The following is a 20,264-nucleotide window of genomic DNA, read 5'->3' as shown; positions in this document are numbered from 1 at the left end:
GTAGTGTTGAAACTTATGGCCCTGGTGTTAGGAAGATAGCAAGTCAAAACCTACAATACTGGTATGTCCTTGTTATTGTACGTTATGCTCAGGACAGCATTTCTTTTGCTGCAGAAAGGGCCTTTACCATGTTTTATTCAGCTTGCTCCAAACTCTTCTCACTGTAGTCTTTGTGCCCTCACAAAATCAATCTTTCTACTCAAAGGTCAGTGTGAGCTACTATATTCCCAAGGCAAAAAAGTATACGACAAAAATACAATTTGTAGAGGGAAAACACTCCATGACCCCAGATAGTTAAAGGTCTTCTGACACCTTCTGTGAAACAGAATAATTTCACAGTGGTTTTATGCTAACAAAAGTGAATTACCATTGGCATGTTTTTATCAAATAAGCAGAATTAAGGGAACAAGGTTGCAAATTAAAAAGACAATAGTCTACTGTAAAAGCATGTTAAAGCAACATTTGGTAAACCATTTAGGAGAGAAGTGAAACAAAAATGTATTATTTCTTAGCCTTGTTCAAAATAGGATACTCCCTTCATCCCCTAATAAAGTTCAAGTGATTTTAGTAGCATCTTCTTAGTTAATTCTAAGCACTCTCAATGCCACTTTGCTGTCATAAAGAAGATACAATTCTTGTTTGTAGTCCCATTTATCAGTTTGTTATGATTTATGAGCATCTCACAAGTCTATATATATTGAACTCATCTATCAAATGCAATACCAAATACCCCCAAGGCTCTGGGAAGCTGAGTGGTGCTGTTTTGAACTGGTTTCCTAATAGCAGAATAGGCAGATGTGAATGTTCATTTATCACACGGTTGGGCTTTCTGATAGATCTGTGCGTGGTAGTTGCAAAAACCATCATCTCTTAACTTCTCCATAGTTGTATTTGTCTCATTTTCTTAAAAAAGGGGGAAAAGCCTGTTTTTCAGTCAGATGAGTTCTATAAGGGGAAAAAAATGATAAAGGTCACTTCATTTGTGATCTCTGAGCTGGTCATCGTGATCATGTATTTTATTTCTCTAAGGCTGGTAGGATAAATGTTGTGGGTTAGTAATAAGTAAACAATCAACAAACCAAATTGGCTTTAACCTGAAGGGAAAGTCAACTATGACTGAGTCATAAACCAGACTACTAAAATCTAAAAAGAAATGCTTTTACGTTTGCATTCTTCATATCCCTCTTGTTAATCACTTGTGTTGTGTGGTTGTAATCTCATTATCCTGGTTACTTGGCATACTTTGTCAGTGGTTAAACCGCTGATGAATATCCTGTTTTCTCTCCATGTACCAGAGAAATCACAGAGCAATAAGCAGTAACAAGAGCTGTTTGTTTTAGGTAATGAAGTACTAGTGATTTGTGTGGGAAATGGGAGTTTACATTCTGAAAGATTACCAAGAGGGTCTTGATCATTCTTCAAATAAAAATGCCTGCTACAATTAAGATTTTATGCTGTCTAAAAATAGGGATACCTACTTTTTTATTCAGTAATCTTAGGGCATTTTTTTTTTTTTTAAATCTGCTGGGCAAATTTTTTTATTTGTATTTCTATTTTAGTTTGATCTCACCATATTCTTGAAAGGAAACCCAAGAAATCTCTATGCTGCTGAAGGAATAGTGAGGGATCCTTACTAAACAGAAAAATGCCCGCTGGGCTGTGAAGTAGTTAATGCAAGCATACAACTTACAAACTGGGAGTTTAATGGATCATTTTTGGTTCTCTTGCACTATGCTGTGTTCCTCTTCTGACACATAAGCTACTACTGCATTTGTGTTCTTCCAAATACCAAACCCACTCAGACAAATTACTTAAAAGAGCTAGAGCGTTTCAACATTTTGTGAGATAAGAATCACAATTTGAATGTTTGGAAAAAGGAGAAGGAAGAAACGGAACTCACTGCAGCCTAAAATCATTAAGGGAATATTTTTATTTCTACAGATATGGAAGCAAGGAGTGACATTTCTAGCAAATTATTATCCATCCCAGAAGAATGTATTGAGTATCTGCTATGATAGGAATAGTACTAATCACTAGATGCATGAAAATGAATAAGAAAGGAGAGTTTAAAATTTTTTTCTTATAAAATCACATTTATTCCTTTCCATTTGTCCCTTCCTAGGTAATTTAAGTGTACAAAAACATTTTTTTAGAAAATCTTACAGAATTTGATCATACATGTAAGACATATTGCCAGTGGTAAGTGAAAACTATTGATGAGAACAGAAAACTCTTCTACTTTTTCAGACCAAAGAAAACTTGTCGTTATTCTTTAGTCAAGTTTTGTGCAAATCAGAATGCTAGGTAGGTATTGACTCATTTACAAGCATCTTATGTGTAGTAGACAGGCCAAGAAAGAACAAAAAGAAACTTGTTCAGTTAAAGAGTAAACCCACCTGAGCTCAAGAGACAGTTAACTGAAAAGGAAAAAATCTTAAATATAGTAGGATTGACAGGTCTGAGGTGAATTCACAGGAAAGAGTTTATTGGCCAGTACAGAAAAGAGATGGGAACATTATCTCTGTCAACGGGAGGTAGGGTAGCTCTACATCCCCATTTTCCCAGGACCGTCTCAGTTTATGCCTAGTATACATATTAATAACACCCCTTTTCCTTTTCAAATGTCTCCAATTTGGGAAATAAATTATATGATCACCTTAGTAGTGGGACTCAGAGCAGAATTAGAGAATACCACCCAGGAACACACAGACTGACAGAACTGAGGACAACGTGGGCTGTACCTGAGGAGTGTCCAGCGGAGGCGGGCTACCATCAATCCCAAGTCGTTTCCACAGAGGTAGCGCTGCTCCAGTACCACCCCAGGTGGGCTTTTGACATTGATACAGGGGCATCTGTTCTGAGGATGTCTGTGCCAAGGAAGGAGGGGGGAGAGTCTTTCAGAATGCCAATCAGAGGAGGTTGAGAGTACTTAAACGAGTACTGGTGGGAGAGAGGAAAGAAAAAATGGTGACACACCAGCATTGACGAATTTTCTAGATTAATTCACCCAAAACACAGTTTCATCACTGATAGAGATACTATAAAAAAGATAAAGTATGGGGAGAAGATTTAGAGCTCAGTTTAAGACGTGTTAAGTTCAAGATTCCTATGAAACAGACATCCAAGTGGAAATTTCCAGAGTATAATTGGATACTAGAAGAGCTTCAGATTTGAGGGTCATATATCTGGAGATAGCAGCTTAAGACTTGAGGGTGGCTGAGATCACTTAGTAGGAAGAGGCCTTAGCTGGGGGGGAAGCATGCCAGGAACAGACCTCAGAGAACACCAACATTTTCTTATGTTGAGCAGAACAGGAGGCAGCAAAGGTGATGGATGGAGAAGATCTGGAAAGAACAACGTTGTAAAGAGAGTGTCTGAAGGGACTTTCAACCATTCTACATGCCACAAGCAGGTCAAGATGAAGAATCTGTTGACTCTGGCCGCTGGCAGCTCTTGACTCACTCTGAAGTCACACAGGGTTAAAATGTGAAATAGAAGCAGATGGCTCTGATTTAGGGAAGGAAGAGGATGTGAGGGAAAATGAAGCAGCACATAACCCAGCACTGTCCAATATAGCAGACACCTCACTAGCCACACGTGGCTATTTGAATTTGAATATAAAGTAATACAAAGTAAGTAAAATTGAAAATTAAGTTCCTCGGTCACACTAGCCACATACAAGTACTCGATAGCCCCATATGTCTGATGTGCAGGCAGTGTTGGGCAGTGCAGGTATACAGTATTTCCATTTCCAGAGGAAGCTCTTTTAGTCAGTGCTGGAACTTGTTACAGGATGAGGAACCATGGAAAAGCTTGAATGAGAGTTTCAGGCGAGGGTCTCTCCTTGCCTCCGTGATCACTCAAGGCGAGCACAAAGTGAGTGTGTTTATAGCCTGTGGGTCACATCTTTGGCAAAGAAGTTTTATTGGGAAGAAAATGAAAACAAATAAGAAAGGTCCTAGGGGTGCTGGAAGGACTGGCATCCAGAGCACTGGAGTAGAAGTAGTGGTTTCCCAAAAACAGACTAAAAAAGAAGGAGAGAAAGTAAAAGTACAACCTCTTTTGGCAAAGCCAGGAAGCAAATTACTGCAGCAGTCATGGTAGCCATGGCCACTTGTTGAGAAAATAGAGGGCTGTAAACCTAAAGGGGTCTTTTCTTCCATTATGAAAATCCTAGTACTTGAATATGAAATAAGAATGGATTTTTAAAATTCTAGGTGAACGATAGATAGAAACAACCAAAGTTTGTGTCTTTTCCAATTGTAATTACAATAGCTTCAGTTTAGTGATATCTACTTACACTGGACCAGGCAATTTACATTAACTACCTTCTTTAAATCCACAAAACAGTTATTAAAGGTAGTTGTCATTATCTTTATAAGGTTAAGTAACTTGCTCAAGGGCACAGAATAGCTACTAAGTGTCAGGACTGAACACTTGTATGAAATGCAGACCAGACATCGAGCAGTAACAATGTGGGGAGAGACCAGAGGGCTGCAGGGCCACACAGCCGAGGCTCCTGATGTGGCCATCCACGGAAGCTTCTCGGATGTAAGTGACACCTAAGTAATATCTGAATGTTGAGAAACTAATGGGCAGAGAATATCCCAGGAAGAAGAAACAACCTCTTAAGAGCTGACGTTAAAGCTGGTGAAAATCCAATATGGCTATAACATCAACTGAAAAGAAAGAAGGGAATATTTCAGAGATTAGACCAGGATAGAGACCAGACAATTTCCTCTGTTCATATTCTACTCCATCCGTTACACTTACGGTTAGATATATTTCCTAAATTGGTATCTGAATATACTCAGAAACATGATTAACATAGCAGGATTCCATATACACCAGAAGAGAAAAAAAGTTCTGGTTTGTGCATGAAAATGTAAGAGAGAGCTACCTAGTGCCCCCTCCCCCTTTTCCTCTCTCTCTCTCCTTCCCTCTCTTTCTCTCTCACAAACACACACACACCATCTCTATAAATGAGACGCAACTCTGAAGCTATGTTTCCAAAAAGCCAGTGCAACCTGTGTGCAGCCAAGCCTATTACATTGCTAATTTTTTGTTTTCCTAGCCCAATAATAACTGTAAATGATTATTTCAAAGAAATCAAAGTGCTGTGTGTTTGGTATTTTATCACCGCTTTTAGATTTTTTACTGACAAACCCAAATACTATGTGTAGTTCTGAGCCTGTATTTCTCCATCAATATTAGCCTAATGACATGGATTTAAGTTTCAAAAGTACATTTTATCTGTCCCCGAAATTATCTCATACTTATTTTCTATATAAAATATTTCATTGCACAACAGTATATTAAGCTATTTATATTTAGTATCGGGGGCAGGAGAATTTAGCATTAATGGATTAATTTCTCTTCTGCGAGGCAGAATGCCACTGTGGCCTAACAGATTTGGTTGACTTGTAATTTGCTTTATTCATTTTACTGAGATTGGCCCTATTACTTGGTAATTATTTTCTGACTGAAGCTTTCACCTGGGATAAACTGTTTCCATGGGTAAGAATTGAAAATGTACTTTGAATCATTAAACCAAGACTATTTGTAAATATGACAGGATCTCTTAGCATCATTTTGGAAAGACTTCATATCCCCTTGCACCAATTTTTTAATAACATATTCTTTAATGGAATGTATCATGGCTAAACCAGTTGCCATTTTCATTTCCTAATGGTCATAAAAAAGACTTCATAAATGTTGCCTGATTGTACTGTAAATGTAATTAAAACTTAAGTAGTAGGACTCCATAGTCATAAATAATTTCATTAGCAGCAGTTAGACTAGGATGAGGAAAAGGAAGAGGAGTGGTTGTTTACCTTGCATTTGGCTTAGGAAAGGAGATTTATGTTTCTGTTGAGAACACATATATGTTTCCCATACAGTTGATGTAAGTGGATTTGAAGCCATAGATGTAAATGATGAGGATTAAAATGCTTCATGAACTTTCATAGTCATATTTTGTATCTGTTGTAATATTTTATAAATCCTTTGTTTTTATGGAATTAGATTATCATATCCAAGTTTACTTCTTAGGGTAGGAATATGTGAAACAGATTTTAGATACAAATCATTCCAATGATACTAGTTTGTTAAAGTCTTCTCTTTTGTTTGACATTGATTTAAAAGTTTTCTTTTTCCAGAAAACTATTTTTCTGGAATTTATTCATTTCTTGTTTAAGATGAACAACTGAAGCTACTTATTATAGCACTACTGATGAAATAATAATAATGAAACTCTGGTTTTCCAATTGCTTACTAGATGTATATCTGTTAGGTTTCTTGTATTTTATAGCATCTACTCAAAAATGCACATTTAATTTCTTGTGATTATACTTTAATGGGTTCTTAAAGACCACTGCAAAGGGTTTTCCTCTGAAGAAAGCTGTTTTCTGATGTAGCTGCTGATACTCTGTTTTAGAAATCTGATGAAGTTTAACTTCCAATCAATCCAACTATATTGTGAAAGCCATTTATTGAAACATGCTATGCAATCACAGATGCATTATTTTGTTTCTACTAATATGTCGGTTAGAGGTTATCCACTGGTATTGGCTCCTGCGATAAGAGAAAGAAATTGGTGGTATATCAAATGAAATGTGAAGCATTATTTTTTCAATATTCTGGTAAAATCATCTTTTTCCCTCCATACTTGAACATCTGAGGGAAACCTTCTCTCTCACATATTATGAGGAATCACATGATATTTTAAGGCACAGCATTTTGTAAATTTTGCGGTCTTATCAACCCTCCATCCCTTGTCTCTTCTCTTTTTTCCACAGGTGATTTCTATTCACTACTTTCCAAGCTGCTAGGAGAGAGGGAAGATGTTGTTCATGTGCATAAATATAATCCTACAGAAAAGGCAGAATCAGAGTCAGACCTGGTATCTGAGATTGCAAACGTAGTCCAAAAGAAGGATCTTGGTCATTCTGATGCCAGAGAGAGTGCAGAACATGAGAGGGGTAATACCATTCTTGTCAGAGACAGAATTCACAAATTCCACAGACTAGAATCTACTTTGAGGCCAGCAGAAAGCAGAGTATTGTCATTACAGCAGCTCATACCTGGAGAAGGCATCTGGGAACCAGAACATACAGGAGGTGCGTTTAGGGCTTCTTTTAAAGAATAAAATGTGAAACACTACAATCCACATTGCAAAATCTGAAGGGAATAAAATAATGTGTGAAAAAGCTCATCAATAAAAATTTGTCATTAAAAAAAATTACTGAGATTTGGGCTATCAGATATCACCTTTGCATAAGGAGTTTTTCTTTTTGTTTTGGTCCAATGCTACATAAATTCAATTTCTGTTCAGTTGGTGAGCCAGAGCTACCAGGACCAGAAATATTTGGATCCACTTGGGGAGGGTGGCATTGAAATTAAGGGAGACTGAGTTTTCCCAAATCAACATTCTCCATTTTGCTTAATGGAAAGAAACTGAAAATACAAAATCCTTATATGTGAAGTCCCAGTGTGTGAAAAGCATATACACTACCTTCTTTTAAGGTAATTAAATTCTTAAGGGAATCTTATATTTCCAATCTCCCCATACAGTTAACTTGTAAATGCAACCATTTTTATGACTTTGACTTCTTAAGTTCCATTATCAATTCCTATCTTAATTGGAAAGTTGAGTCATTTCTAGAGACCTCCACCAAGTCAGTACCTATCAGATTTATCTTTCTTTCTAACCAGGATTGGCTTCCATAACTAGAGGACAATACCTTATTCCCTTCAGGTTTCTGTACCAGCAAGCTCTGGGTGCCTCATCTTTGTCTTCAACTGTGTTGTGGCCTCTGCGATGCTGACTGTGTTCATGTTACTTGCTAATGTGGAAAGCCAGATAATACAGCATGTGGAGATAATCTCCAAAAATGTAACAGATATAGTGCATGGCAGCCGTCCGTGCGTGGGTTGGAGTGACACAGGCTGCCAGCTTGATGTTTTCAAATACAGCTTTGCAGGAAGCCATAAATTATTCAACACCCAGCTGATTTTCCTTATAATTGAAAAAAATTAGCATGCAGTGCCTTTTGCTCACACAGAAGTTTCAAGCATTGTCTATTGGGACTGGCCTAAGTTTCTATGAGATGTTAACTGGAACCCAGATTTTTACCTCCTCACATTTAAAGAAGATCAACCCTGTTCTAACTCCTTCTAAATTTATCTGACAAAACTGTGTTTCTCAAGAGGTGGTCCCTGGACCCTCTTGCATCAGAATCATCTAGGTGCTTATGGAAAATCTAGACTCCTGAATCCTGCCAAAGAGTAGCTGAGTTGACATCTCTGAATAGGGTGCCTAGAAATCTGCAATTTATCATGCTCCATCCATTTCACAGAGTGGAGTGTCTGGCTGAACCTCTCTGTTAAGGACAGTAAATTGTAACCCAAACAACATGGAAATATAAAAGTCAAAAGGGCCTCTTTGGTAAGAATATGATTCTATTCAAGTGTGAAATGTTAGAGCTGCAGCGCGCTTTATTCCATGAATTGCTTTGTTATCCTTGGATTTGAAATAATATCATGGTCATTATAGGCATCCTGAGTGTAGATGTAAAAATTGAATTTAACTTGAGGTATTGCATTCCTAAAACTTAGTTTTCTAAGAAAGAAATGCTTAAAATACCAAAAATACATTTACTTGCCAAATCTCCTCAGACTTCCCAGGGTGGTCAAAATGGCAGTGCCTAGGGGAAAAATGTTTCTCCAGGATCTGTCTCAGGAAGTTTCTTTTCATTTTAAGTATGTGGGTGAATGTCACTGACGTAAATGAAACAATGAATCAGAAAAATACAGCACAAAACCTAATCATTTCCTTTCTGAAATGATTTTTTTAGTGTTATTTCACTACTTTGAGTCAAAAACTTTAAAAAGATTAATGCAAAATAAGAAAACTCATATTTAGGTAAGCTATTTCTGAAAATATTTTTCTTTTCTATTCTCTTTCATTGTTTAACATAAACACAATGTAATAGCTAACTTTAATTGAAGATGTTTTATTCCTTTGTGTAAGCCAGAAAAAGACCTATCCTCAGGAAGCTTCTATTTGCAAAAGAGAAAGTAGGAAGTTCTTAACTTGTAATGCCTAGTAAAATATATTAGTAGTTGAATTCATGTATATTCTCCAGGGTATGAGCAAGGGGAATAAATTTGATGGATAATCTTCCAAAGTTTCTCTCATATCCTTTCTTTATTCCAAGCAAAGTTGAAAATGGGACCCTAATTGTCTGGAGGAATTTACTATCTCCGTAAGTGCCTAATTTGCTATAAGAAATTGTATTAACTACAAAGAAGAAAGTAGCTTTCCATATGAAATTAGTACTAAAACAAAAATGAAAAGCTATTGTGTTACTTAATATTTTCATTCACACTCATTTCAGATATCTTTAAGACCTGTTATTAATTTTCAAATAAAAAACCTGAAGCTCACTTGAAAGAGGTCCCAGAGTCTGAATTTAAAACCTGGGCATATGGCTGAATTTTAAACTAGAACCTTCTAGTTCTTTACAATTCATTATATCTGTGCTCAATCAAATGGCTAACTTGCTTGTCCAGTTCAGATACACTTCCTTGTAGCTCTGGACCTTCACGGCTTAGAAGTTAGAGGTTCACTCAGCTGTTCTGATGTCCCCAGTTCATGGCACTGGCACAGTCCAATAGAGGGGCATTTAGCAGCCACATTTAGGTTCATTAACTGGCCAATATTCTGGAACTGTAATTTGGTAATGGACCCCATGCAACTGATTTGAGGGTTTAAAGATGAAATTATTGGATCAGCTCAAAAGTCTGGGCATGACTGTGTGTGGCCTCAAAAGCAACACCATTTTATGGACTTTTATAGTGGTCTGAATTCCACTTGGAGCCACACCCTGGCAATTACCTTAAAGCTGAGTCTCCACCTCATTTTGGGGTTGGATATCATTGGACACGAGCTGCAGGAAGAACACATATGACGTCTTCCAGCTTTATAGAGCTGAGAAAGTCCTGAGCAGTTCCAGGAGCAAGAAGGTTAAGTATTGTGTTCTCAGTGTGTCTCTAAGGGTGCAAACATCCACAAATAGCACCTTTTTGAAAGACTTTGTCTTCGTGACTTTCAGTGAGTGTATTCTGAAAACTCTAGTAATTGTAAAAATAGTATTAGAAATAGAAATTTCCTGGACTGCTCACCAGCTCAGCTAGACTAGAGCAGAGGTTTTGCATTTGGAGAGGGCATGCCTTGGATGGGAAATAGTAGCTGCAGCCTCCCGGACACATGCACACATGCCTACGTGTGTACAAACACGAGCACAATGCAGCTTGCCCCAGAGCAATTCTCTATTTGGCCAAAATAAAATTTGAAAACTACTCCACAGAGGAGGTAGTATGATGTAGAATACTTCAGACTCTGGAGCCTGGCTTCCTGACTTTGATTTCCAGTATATAACTTATTATGTGATCCATAGGCAAGTTTAAATAAAAAGTCTCTGGGCTGTAGTTTTTTTATTAAAAGGAGGATTAGAACAGTACAATCCTCATAAGGTCTAAGTGAGGGTCAAATAGTATTTCCATGTATTGAATAGTTTCTGGCACATAGAAAGCATTTAATAACTGTTAAAATATGTTAACAATAACTATGATTAAAATAGCTACTGTTAATATTATGTTAAATTAAGATTTCAAAAATTTAACCACCAAAATGGTAGAACCAAATATTAATTCCTTTAACTTGACCAGCATCCATGAGAGAATTCCCTTGTCATATGTAGGAAAGCTGCGGAATTTGGCACTCTTCCATGATAAGTTCAGCAGATGACTTGGCAGTGTTCTATCAAACTGGGCGCTTGTGGCTCTTCAAATCTCTGATCACTTTCATTGGTCTTCCCTGGTGTTTGCCCGTGATGTGTGATGTGCAGTGTGAAAATATTCAACTTGGTAGACAGAGGAGCAAATGTAGTCCTTTTTACACTTAATATAGTTTGGTTTCTACCATTAATTTGATAGCTATATTGAGAAAGCATTAATAAAGTAGAAACAAAATCTTTGTCTTCATTCTAGTTGCCTCCTGGAAACTTGACTCATCAAAAAAATAAATTAAAAACTACAGATAGCTATTCTTGCTGGAAAATGTGATGGGATTAGTATTTGCTAGTATATGGAGTACTCATTCGGCTTATTTTGCACACCTCTGGACACCCAAAAATGTATTTGCATTTGTATGATATTTCTCATCAGAAAAGAAAACTCACTGAGTCTTTAAATATTCTTATGATATATTTAAGTTTTACTTAATTTCTATGAACAACTTTTACTTAATTCAGTATCCATACTTTTAACATACTTCAGATATATGTTTACCTCTAGTTTCAAGTTCTGTAGAATTCCCATGGTAAAATAAAGCATTCGGTTGCTGAATTTTCATCTCTGGAGGGAAGGACAATGATAAAAACAAACACTTACATAGCTCTCACTATGAGCCTGGCTAAGTGTTTTACGTACAATAATTCACTTAGTACTCATAACAATGCTATTTATAAATCCATTTAGAGAGGCAGAAACAGGCATAGAAAGGCTAAGTCAGGTGCTGCAATTGCCACAGCTAAGGAAGCAAGATTCAAAGCTAGGCAGACTTGCTCCGAGTCTTGGTTTTTTAATCACTTTGTTATTCTGCCTCTCATAATAAAATAAAAGATAGATGATAGATAGGTAGAGATAGATATAGATAGATAGATAGATGATAGATAGATGACAGGAAGATGACTGTTTTTCCCCCCAATCATCCCAACATCTCATCTACAATTGTAACAGCTCAAGGGGTAGATTACCTTGGGTCATACTTTGCCAATCAATATCCAAACAATTTGACCAAGATGAAGATCTCATTGCAAATAAAAAGGAAGAAAAGACATTCTAATGCTTTTGAGCCCCTAGTTATGTCTTAACTCTCTTCTTCACTTCTTTCCCATTCAATGAAACATTATAATTAATTCTTTTTTTCTTCCTGACTTGGGTATAAATATTTTCCCCATAGTTTTATTTAATTATAGTTATTACTGGCACTCCTGATGAATCCCTGGCCAAAATAAGGCATCTTTGTCTCACTAGATGAGAATTTGCTAGTGCAGAAAAAGCAACCACTGCATTTTGTTCTTGTTGTAATCTTCTAGTGATTCCATCAGGGTCTCTTCCTTAAGATTAAATGTGAAGAACCCTGTGCCACAGGAGTTAAGTCATAGTTCTGGGTTTGAAATTACATTTTTTCTCAACTTTATCTAATTCTATTAGTCCTTATGTAACAGATAAATGAATGCCCTTTTAAGTGCTTATTGATAATTTCATATGAAAGCTACATTGATTACTAACATTAATCTCTTTCTTGGAAGTTGTAATTCATTAATCCTGTTAGTGATTTATTGATATAATTTTAATAGCAATGCTTCACCTTTTCTGTAAGTAGCAACTTTCTAAATATATAGTGGAATATGAGGCTGCATATTTTCCTTTATTAATAATGAATGCAAGGATTTGAAATAATCCTGTCATTTGACATCTGAATTTAAAGCAACTGACACTTAGGAGTTGGGAATGGCTTGTCCAAGATCGTGGGTAAGAAAATTGTATTTAATTTTCAAATTAACACTGTATGTCTACAACATTAACTAGTCATATACTAAATTATTCTTAACTAAGGCTAAGAGGAATCTGAACTTAAATTTTTTACTTCTTCATGATTGAAAATGTTAAGTTTAAGTTAGAACCCTAATATATTTTATCATATAATTTCTTTAATAAGGATTTGAAATATTCCTTAATTGGGGATTAGAAAATAATCTTCATTGATATTGTCAACTGAGTCTGGCCCAAACCTACAGTTCCTTTCCTGTGAAATGAGAAAATGACCTGGGATGAGCCTGTACTGTCCTAGCATTCTATGATTCTTGGGTAGAGATGGGCAAGGAATGTGAAAACGTCAGTATTAATTCTCTCTCTCTCTCTCTCTCTCTCTCTATATATATATATATATATGTATATATATATATACCACTAGTCCTGCTTTGATTCTTGATCATTTAATCTTAAAGCCTTTACCTACCTGTGAAAAAGATGGTGACACTGGAGGCAAAAACACCAATTATTTGAGCTAATTAATGTTCACAGAAGAGAACATGAACTTAGTTTTCTTTTAACTATTTTAGAATTTATAGGTAACACAGAGACCAAATCCTGAAAGTTTTTAGGTCTTGGATAGGTAATCTTAATAAATGGGCAATGACATTTTTTAATTAAATCAATAATAATTTAATATAATTTCTTCAAACAGTCTCGCCACATACAAAATAGTCCCCATTTGCAGTGGTTCCGTAGTAAAGGAGCCAGTTTGCTTACAGTGTTAGCCCTCTTACATGTTTCCTTACATGTCACCTTTACTGTTTTGAAAATTCACCAAAAGTATGTTTTAATTAATATGGTCTAGATATTTATACTGCTTTTCCTTCTTAAAAATTTCTAACCAAAAAGATTCTTATATGTGACAAAATAGGTTATTAACAACCTATTTCTCAATGCTTTTTGCAGACTTTCAAGCACTTACCAATCTAAGGTCAGTGATAGCTGGGATCATTCATAGCCTGATTAAAGTTCTTTAGTGATATTTTCAATATTTTATGAAATTAAAATTTGACCCCAGAACAATATATTTACTTTGGACATTATATGATTTCTATCAGAATTAGTGTCTCTGCACCTTCATAAGCACCTCACTTCCAGTATCTGTTGGTGAACCACTGAATAGAAAGGTTCCAGGAAACTTGATTCTTGTTTGTTGTCTTTAATGAAAATGTTTAGCCAATTGGCATTTTTATTGAGTCTCTTCCTCCTCAGCAGATTGCTAGAAGTTGAAAGTAACACAAGTAAATTATGAGATTATAAGGGTGTTTAAGTAGTTGACAGCATAAACAAGTAGAGACTGGAACATAGAGTTCAGTTCGTGGGTTTATTAGGAAATTACAGTGGATCACACCCTGTGCAAGACTTGGTAACAGAACAGTAAATAAGACATAATCCTGCCTTTAAGAAATTCCACATAGCTTCAGTGGTTCTGGGCTCTGAGAATCTAATGAAAGCAATTAAATATCTATATTGTCATGAAGTTCGAATTTCCCTTAGAACCCATCCGGAATGGTCAGGAGCTGGTGAATGGGGAGAGAATCATAACCATCAAACAGACAAGCGCCCTAACTGAGATGAGAATGAAGTACAGCCTGAGATTCAAGCAACTTCAAAACAATTTAAAACATTTTTGGGGAAGAGTAATTTATCAACGTCTTGATCCATTTAGGCATCTCTAGTTATTATGCTTATGCCCTATTTCCAGAGTTCACTTTCAAAAACAGTTTTAATCATGTCACCCACCCAAGCTTAAAAACCTTCAGTGGCTCCCAATCGCCTATGCAGCAACTTGTGTCCTTTCTCCTGTTCCGACAAGCATGATAGATGATGAATGCTGTTCATCCAGGCAGCCCCATTCACATCCACTGCTGTACCCAAAACTGTCTGCAAATGTAGGCATGCCAGCTGCAACTCTGCGCCTCTCCCCCAACTCAAGAAGGCCTATCAAAACACACATGAGTGAGAATGACATTCTCATGTACTTTAATATATTTCAAAAGTAAATTACTCCCAAACTTTGTGCTTTACTGCTACTAATAAAGTACTTGCAGCATGTCTGAAAATTAATCATAGTATAGATCAAGGCAGCACAGCTCAGAACTACATTCATTCACTGTTAAATTCATACTCCATCCTGGGGTATTCTGTACATTTTCCAGTTCAAGCTAAATCTCACTTCCCTCCGCCACCCTGACACACACAGGTATCCTTTCTGATGACTCAGAGATCCTGAAACATACTCTGTAATGATAAATATCCTTGCATTTGATCTTTCTAATATATTCTCTGCCTACTTCTATACAAGATAAACCCCCATTTACCTTTAAGAGCAAACACCAATGTTTCTTTCCCTCAGTCCCTGCCAGGTCTGACCTTAACCCTACCCTCTCCCATCGAAGCCTCAGAAAGGATTAGGGACCCTCTCCTATGTTCTAAGTATTTGGTTTCTGTTTTTTCTCATTTTTATCTTATGAGTTCCTTAAGGCCAAAAACCATGTTTTATTTCTTTGTGTTCCCAGAATCTAGCATAATGTCTTACACAGAATATACACTTAGGAAATATTTATTAAAGATGCTTCAGTGAAGGTTGTAGGTAGAACCAGGCATCCTGTTGATTGTGCTATGTTTCGTTAATTTTTATGAAAGAAAGAAACTAAATGTGCAAAGGTTAAAATATTTTGAGCAAAAAGATACTGTTTCCTTTTGTACGGTTGAATTATTTTAAAGTGTTTATTCTCACACCAGTGTCCTCTGAAATTTTCAGAAGCTGATGAGTATAAAAATCCTATGCTTTCCTTTCTTCCTCCAGTCTTTTAACACCTATCTTTGAGGATTTCACTGCATGTTGCCACATCCTCCAAAGGATGGGAAGCAGAAATGAGACTCAAATTACCACTTTTCTGTTTCTCAGCATCTCTGCTGAGCATTTGAGAGGGAAAGAAATATTGATACTGATACAGTAGATTTCACAGTATCTTCTTAACATTATATTCTCCATTAGTATAATTCTTCCATACATTATACCTCTTTATTAATGAGCATGTTTATAAAGAGAATTCACCCAAATGAACCCAGGTAGTCTCTAAGTGTAAGTGTATCCTGAACAGAAATGAAAATAATTTGGAGATTATTCAGTCAGGGTTTCTGTTATTTTTCCTTTCTCTTATGTTAGGAAATAGTGAAATATAAGCAGTGAAAGATAATGTCTCTCCATTCCCATTTTGTAAGAACACTGAAGTTAGGAGAAATGAGATTGGTATTTTATATAGTTCTTTGTACAAGGGGTAATCACTGATGGCTTATTATAAGGTCTAATGTATATTAAACATCCAGAATTTACACATACACAGGCTTACTGTTAGATCTCCATACACACGTAAACATGGAGGCTTATTGCCCATGCTTGCTATATATTTACAACATTTAAAAGTTTTGTATTAAAATGATGCCATCCATGTTGCCATATCTTCCAAAGTCACTGATTTAAAATAAGAATCTTGTCAAGAAGAAGGCAGTCTCAAAATTGCTCTTTCACAGCTTAAGGGTAAGCTGGTTTTATAGGCATCTTATCAACAGGAAAAGAGAGCATGTAGTCCATAAGTGAGTTTACTCACTTAACTTTATTTCACGGCTCAGGAAGCTACTTGGCATGTGCATGTGGTATATATTATGTAAAGCATGGCTTATTTTTTGTTTTTCTCTGCATCTAGTGATGTTACTGCATGCGTTGCTTACAACCAGTGTGTATCTGCATAAAGTTATGCTTTCTTTCTTAAACTAAATGTATGGATTTATCTTTCAGATTTCCATGTAGAAGAGGCCCTGGATTGGCCTGGAGTATACTTGTTACCAGGTCAAGTTTCTGGGGTGGCTCTCGATCCTAAGAATAACCTGGTGATTTTCCACAGAGGTGACCATGTCTGGGATGGAGAGTAAGTGATATTTTTCCTTCAAGGAGTAAAGGGAAAAAAAAAATACCATGCACCTCTTTTCATTAAACTAACAACAATGGTGAGAGAACTATAAAGTTCTTTTTGAACTTGATTTTTGTGAGCAAAACATATTTGATCTTTTCATGTATGACTGTGGTAAGTAGCAAAGAGGAAGTCTTGTGCATTTTAAAACAAAGTTTCACACACTAGTTTATGGCAAGAAGGAATAGAGATCTGTGATTCTGTCTACTTACCATTTCACTCCCTCCTCCTCGAAGCTTCACGTTCCTACAGAGAATAATGTCAAAGGCAGTTAAAACGGTACATTGTTGAGGCATTTCAAGACTTCAAAAGAGCACATCACAATAAATGTTCAACTAAGAAGAGTTATTAGTTGACTATGTAAAGCACTTTGTTATTTCCAGGTATTGAGTCATTCACAGGCCACTGGACTCTCCCCTTCCCTCAGTCTGCTCCGTGGTAGTGATTAGCCATCTGGAGACAGTGGCTGGAGCAGTATGGCCACCACCTATGTAGAAAAAGTACCTTGGCTTTCACACTTGCATCTAGATTATTTTTATTATGCAAATTTGCTTTTTTCATGAGCAGCAAAGAATTAAGAATAACACTAGGACTAATTCCCCTGCTATTCCCTGAGAGTTTCTCTCTCCAACTGTTTATTCTATTTTACACTATCTTTAACTATATGGAGATTTTGGGTAAAAATGGCTAGCATTTTCTGAGTGTTTACAGTGGACCTGACACTATCCTAAATGTTTATGTAAATTGTCCACAGCAGGTAGGCCACCAGCATTACTGTCAACATTTTACAGATGAGGAAACCAGAGAGTACGGTGTATGTTTTGTCCCATGTCTTACAGTTAACAGGTGGCAAAGCCAGGCTCCGGGTCCTTTCCGTCTGACTCCAGTTCTGGCTACTCCAGAACTTTGTGACAGTGCCTTTTAGGATTATAAGCACATTCACATGACTATGTTTTTAAAAGCTTGCTCCAGAATTTATCAGGTTATCTTAATTCTCCTGAGTAATGAATATCCATGTATTCATTTGCTTTATCACAAATTTACATATGAAGTAAATTTTTAAATATCAATTAAGTGTAATGAATTTTCTCCTTTCAAGTGTATGGCTATAGAGTCTCATTTGGAAAATTGAGGATCTACATTTATAGTTCATTTGTTTTCTCCCCCATTTTCAAAGATGTTGATTAAACTTATGCTAAATGTGCTCTGTCACATGTACCATGTGTGTAGTTTTCTTTGTGCAGTTGAAGATGGAATTCAATCAGCATTTCAAAATAGATTGGCAGCTTTGTTACTGTTTAATTGTCCCTTCCAGTTGTCACACTTGAAAGTGGAATCTGAGAAAGAGATCGCTTCAGAGTGCAAAGCAGTCGGACTCAACATTCCTAGTCATACATCTCTGTTACATTGTCTTAGTCATTACTGAACATCTAATGGTATTTTAACAAGTACTTTTAAAAGCAAACTATTACTATTTATTGTAGCATATTCTTCATTTTAACGAATATTGCTACATATTCTGCATGGATTTCTAGCCACATTTTACCAGACGAGAAAATTACAGCATCATTTTCTCCCATTGATACTGTTTCAGCTGGCTAAAGCTAAATTGGACAAAGCCCAATTTTCCATTTTAATGTGATTTTCATTCCAAGTAAACAACAGCGGCTGAAATAGTTTAATAGAAAAAGGGACCCACACAGGCCAGCTTTTGGGATAGGAGATGATACAAGACTATGAAACAAGAGTCACACAAGAACGTTCTCTGTGGCCTATATGGCAGTCCAATCTGAAGAAATGCTCTCTCTGGGCATCTGGCTTTCATCCAGATAACCAGCGTCATGGGTAGTAGGTTCCAGGTTAATTGCCAAAGCCCTGGTGTGTTTACCCTGATAAACGGCACCAACAAAGGGGTGGTGTTAAAAATGCAAAACTTCTTCAAAGCAGACATGCTGATTTAATTCATTAAATCTCCGTTTCTTCTTCATCTTTATCTTTGAGATGTAGAAATATTTCTCTCTATTTCCTTCTGCCTCTCTTGTATTGCCTGTTGGCCTCCAGCAGCCTTTGCAATCCATGCTTGTGGGGAAATCCTTTTCTGGCCCTCAGATCTCTGCTTTTAACCACTGTTTTCTTTATTATTCAAGAAGGGAATTAGAATTGGATTACTCTGTTAGTTACTTTTTTGGGAAAATACATTTGGAATTGTGGGCTCTGTTCTTTGAACAGTCATGCTTGACCATCCTTCCTAAAATGCATAAATCTCGTTATATAAAATAGACAAAGTACATAGTTTTTCTTCTCCTTCATTACATATCCAAAGGTTGTACAAAGAAAAAGACAGCATCTTCTTGAGGATTTAGATGTGCTGGTGAGAGACAGTAGAAATTAAGGATTGGGTGGAAATTGCATTCTTGTTACTACCACTGTCCGGATAGAGTAATGAGAAATCCTGTGTCAGTATTCCTTGGGATCATTCCCATCCTGATATTTCTCGTGTTCACAAAATTGTAGGTTCCTTAAAGCCAGTGCTTGCTCTGTATCAAATCTAAGCACCTTATATCCTCTAATTTTTAGGAGGCGATAATTCTTTAAGTATATAATAATGCTTGGAGTTAGTAACAATCCCTAATTAATACTCAATACCCAACACTCTTGATATCATCACAGCAACTGTCTTTATAAGTACTATTATTCTTCATTCCTACCTGATGGCCCTGATCAGTGCTTACTCTTCTACTTAACCATGCTAAATAAGCATGACAACCAAAGTAATAATAATAACAACAATAATGATAATAAATCACTTAAACTCCAGAAAGATGATTGTCCCTCCCTTTCTCAGGTTGATTTCCATTTTTCTCCCCATCTGTCCCTTACTTTAATATGGCTACTTTAAGAAGCTTCTTCTAGCTGCAATATGCCTATTACCAGCAGTGTGTCATCAAACTTTAAAGAGCCCCTTGTCCACCATGGCATTAGGGCAGCATGACAGCCAGAGCTCTTTACAGTTTAAATGCCTCCCAGCAGGAGCTGGGTAGCTCCTGCTTCAGTAACAGCTGTTTCTGTCTCTGTCTCAAAATCATCACCACTGCCAAAGGCTTGCTTCTTGGCCTTCCTTTTATTTATCTCAGCTTTGGTTGAGGTTCTACTAAGCAGTACACACAGCACATACCCACATAACTAAACCATGGGTTTTTACCCCTAATTTTTAGATGTTTAAAGTTGTTTCCTTTATGTCATTTATCTTTGCTTTATGTGGACTTAGAAGAGATCACAAGGAATTCTTTGTTACCAATAATAAAGAAAACCTGATACAAACTAGCTAAAGAAAATAAGAAATTTATTAGTTTGTAAAAATGAAAACGTCAAAGGTATGGTAGCCCAGTCAACATCAGAACTTCAAGGGTATGATAGCCCAAACCATATCACCAGGATCCATTTTTTTTTTAAACACATTTTCTCCTGGTTTGCTCCATTCCTAGGTCCTTGAAGCTTCAGAATCACATTTTCACACTAGTCTCACTGAAGAGTCTATGTCCCTGATAGGTCAACAGAAAATCCTTAAATTAAGTCTTCTAGCATTCTTCAGTCTGACTTTAGTCACATCTCCTCCATCCCCCAACC

At 36.5% G+C, this 20,264-nt stretch overlaps 1 protein-coding gene across 16 annotated transcripts in view; it reads left to right on the top strand.

Moving 5' to 3' along the window:
- PAM (peptidylglycine alpha-amidating monooxygenase) overlaps nucleotides 1-20,264 on the top strand; it is a 274,025-nt gene that overhangs the window by 224,088 nt on the left and 29,673 nt on the right. For 10 of the 16 annotated variants that reach the window (XM_036886992.2, XM_036886990.2, XM_036886997.2 and 7 more), the window contains 2 exons: nucleotides 6,798-7,118; nucleotides 16,466-16,595. In XM_036886992.2, the coding sequence (XP_036742887.2) occupies nucleotides 6,798-7,118; nucleotides 16,466-16,595 (451 nt within the window). The remainder of the gene's footprint in view (nucleotides 1-6,797; nucleotides 7,119-16,465; nucleotides 16,596-20,264) is intronic. The other 6 variants (XM_036887004.2, XM_036887003.2, XM_036887002.2 and 3 more) reach the window with 1 other exon arrangement.

The sequence above is a fragment of the Manis pentadactyla genome, chromosome 2, assembly GCF_030020395.1.
Source record: "Manis pentadactyla isolate mManPen7 chromosome 2, mManPen7.hap1, whole genome shotgun sequence".
NCBI classification, from domain to species: Eukaryota; Metazoa; Chordata; class Mammalia; order Pholidota; family Manidae; genus Manis; species Manis pentadactyla.
Note: the sequence above shows the minus strand (reverse complement) of the source record. Positions and strands in the feature narration are given on the sequence as shown.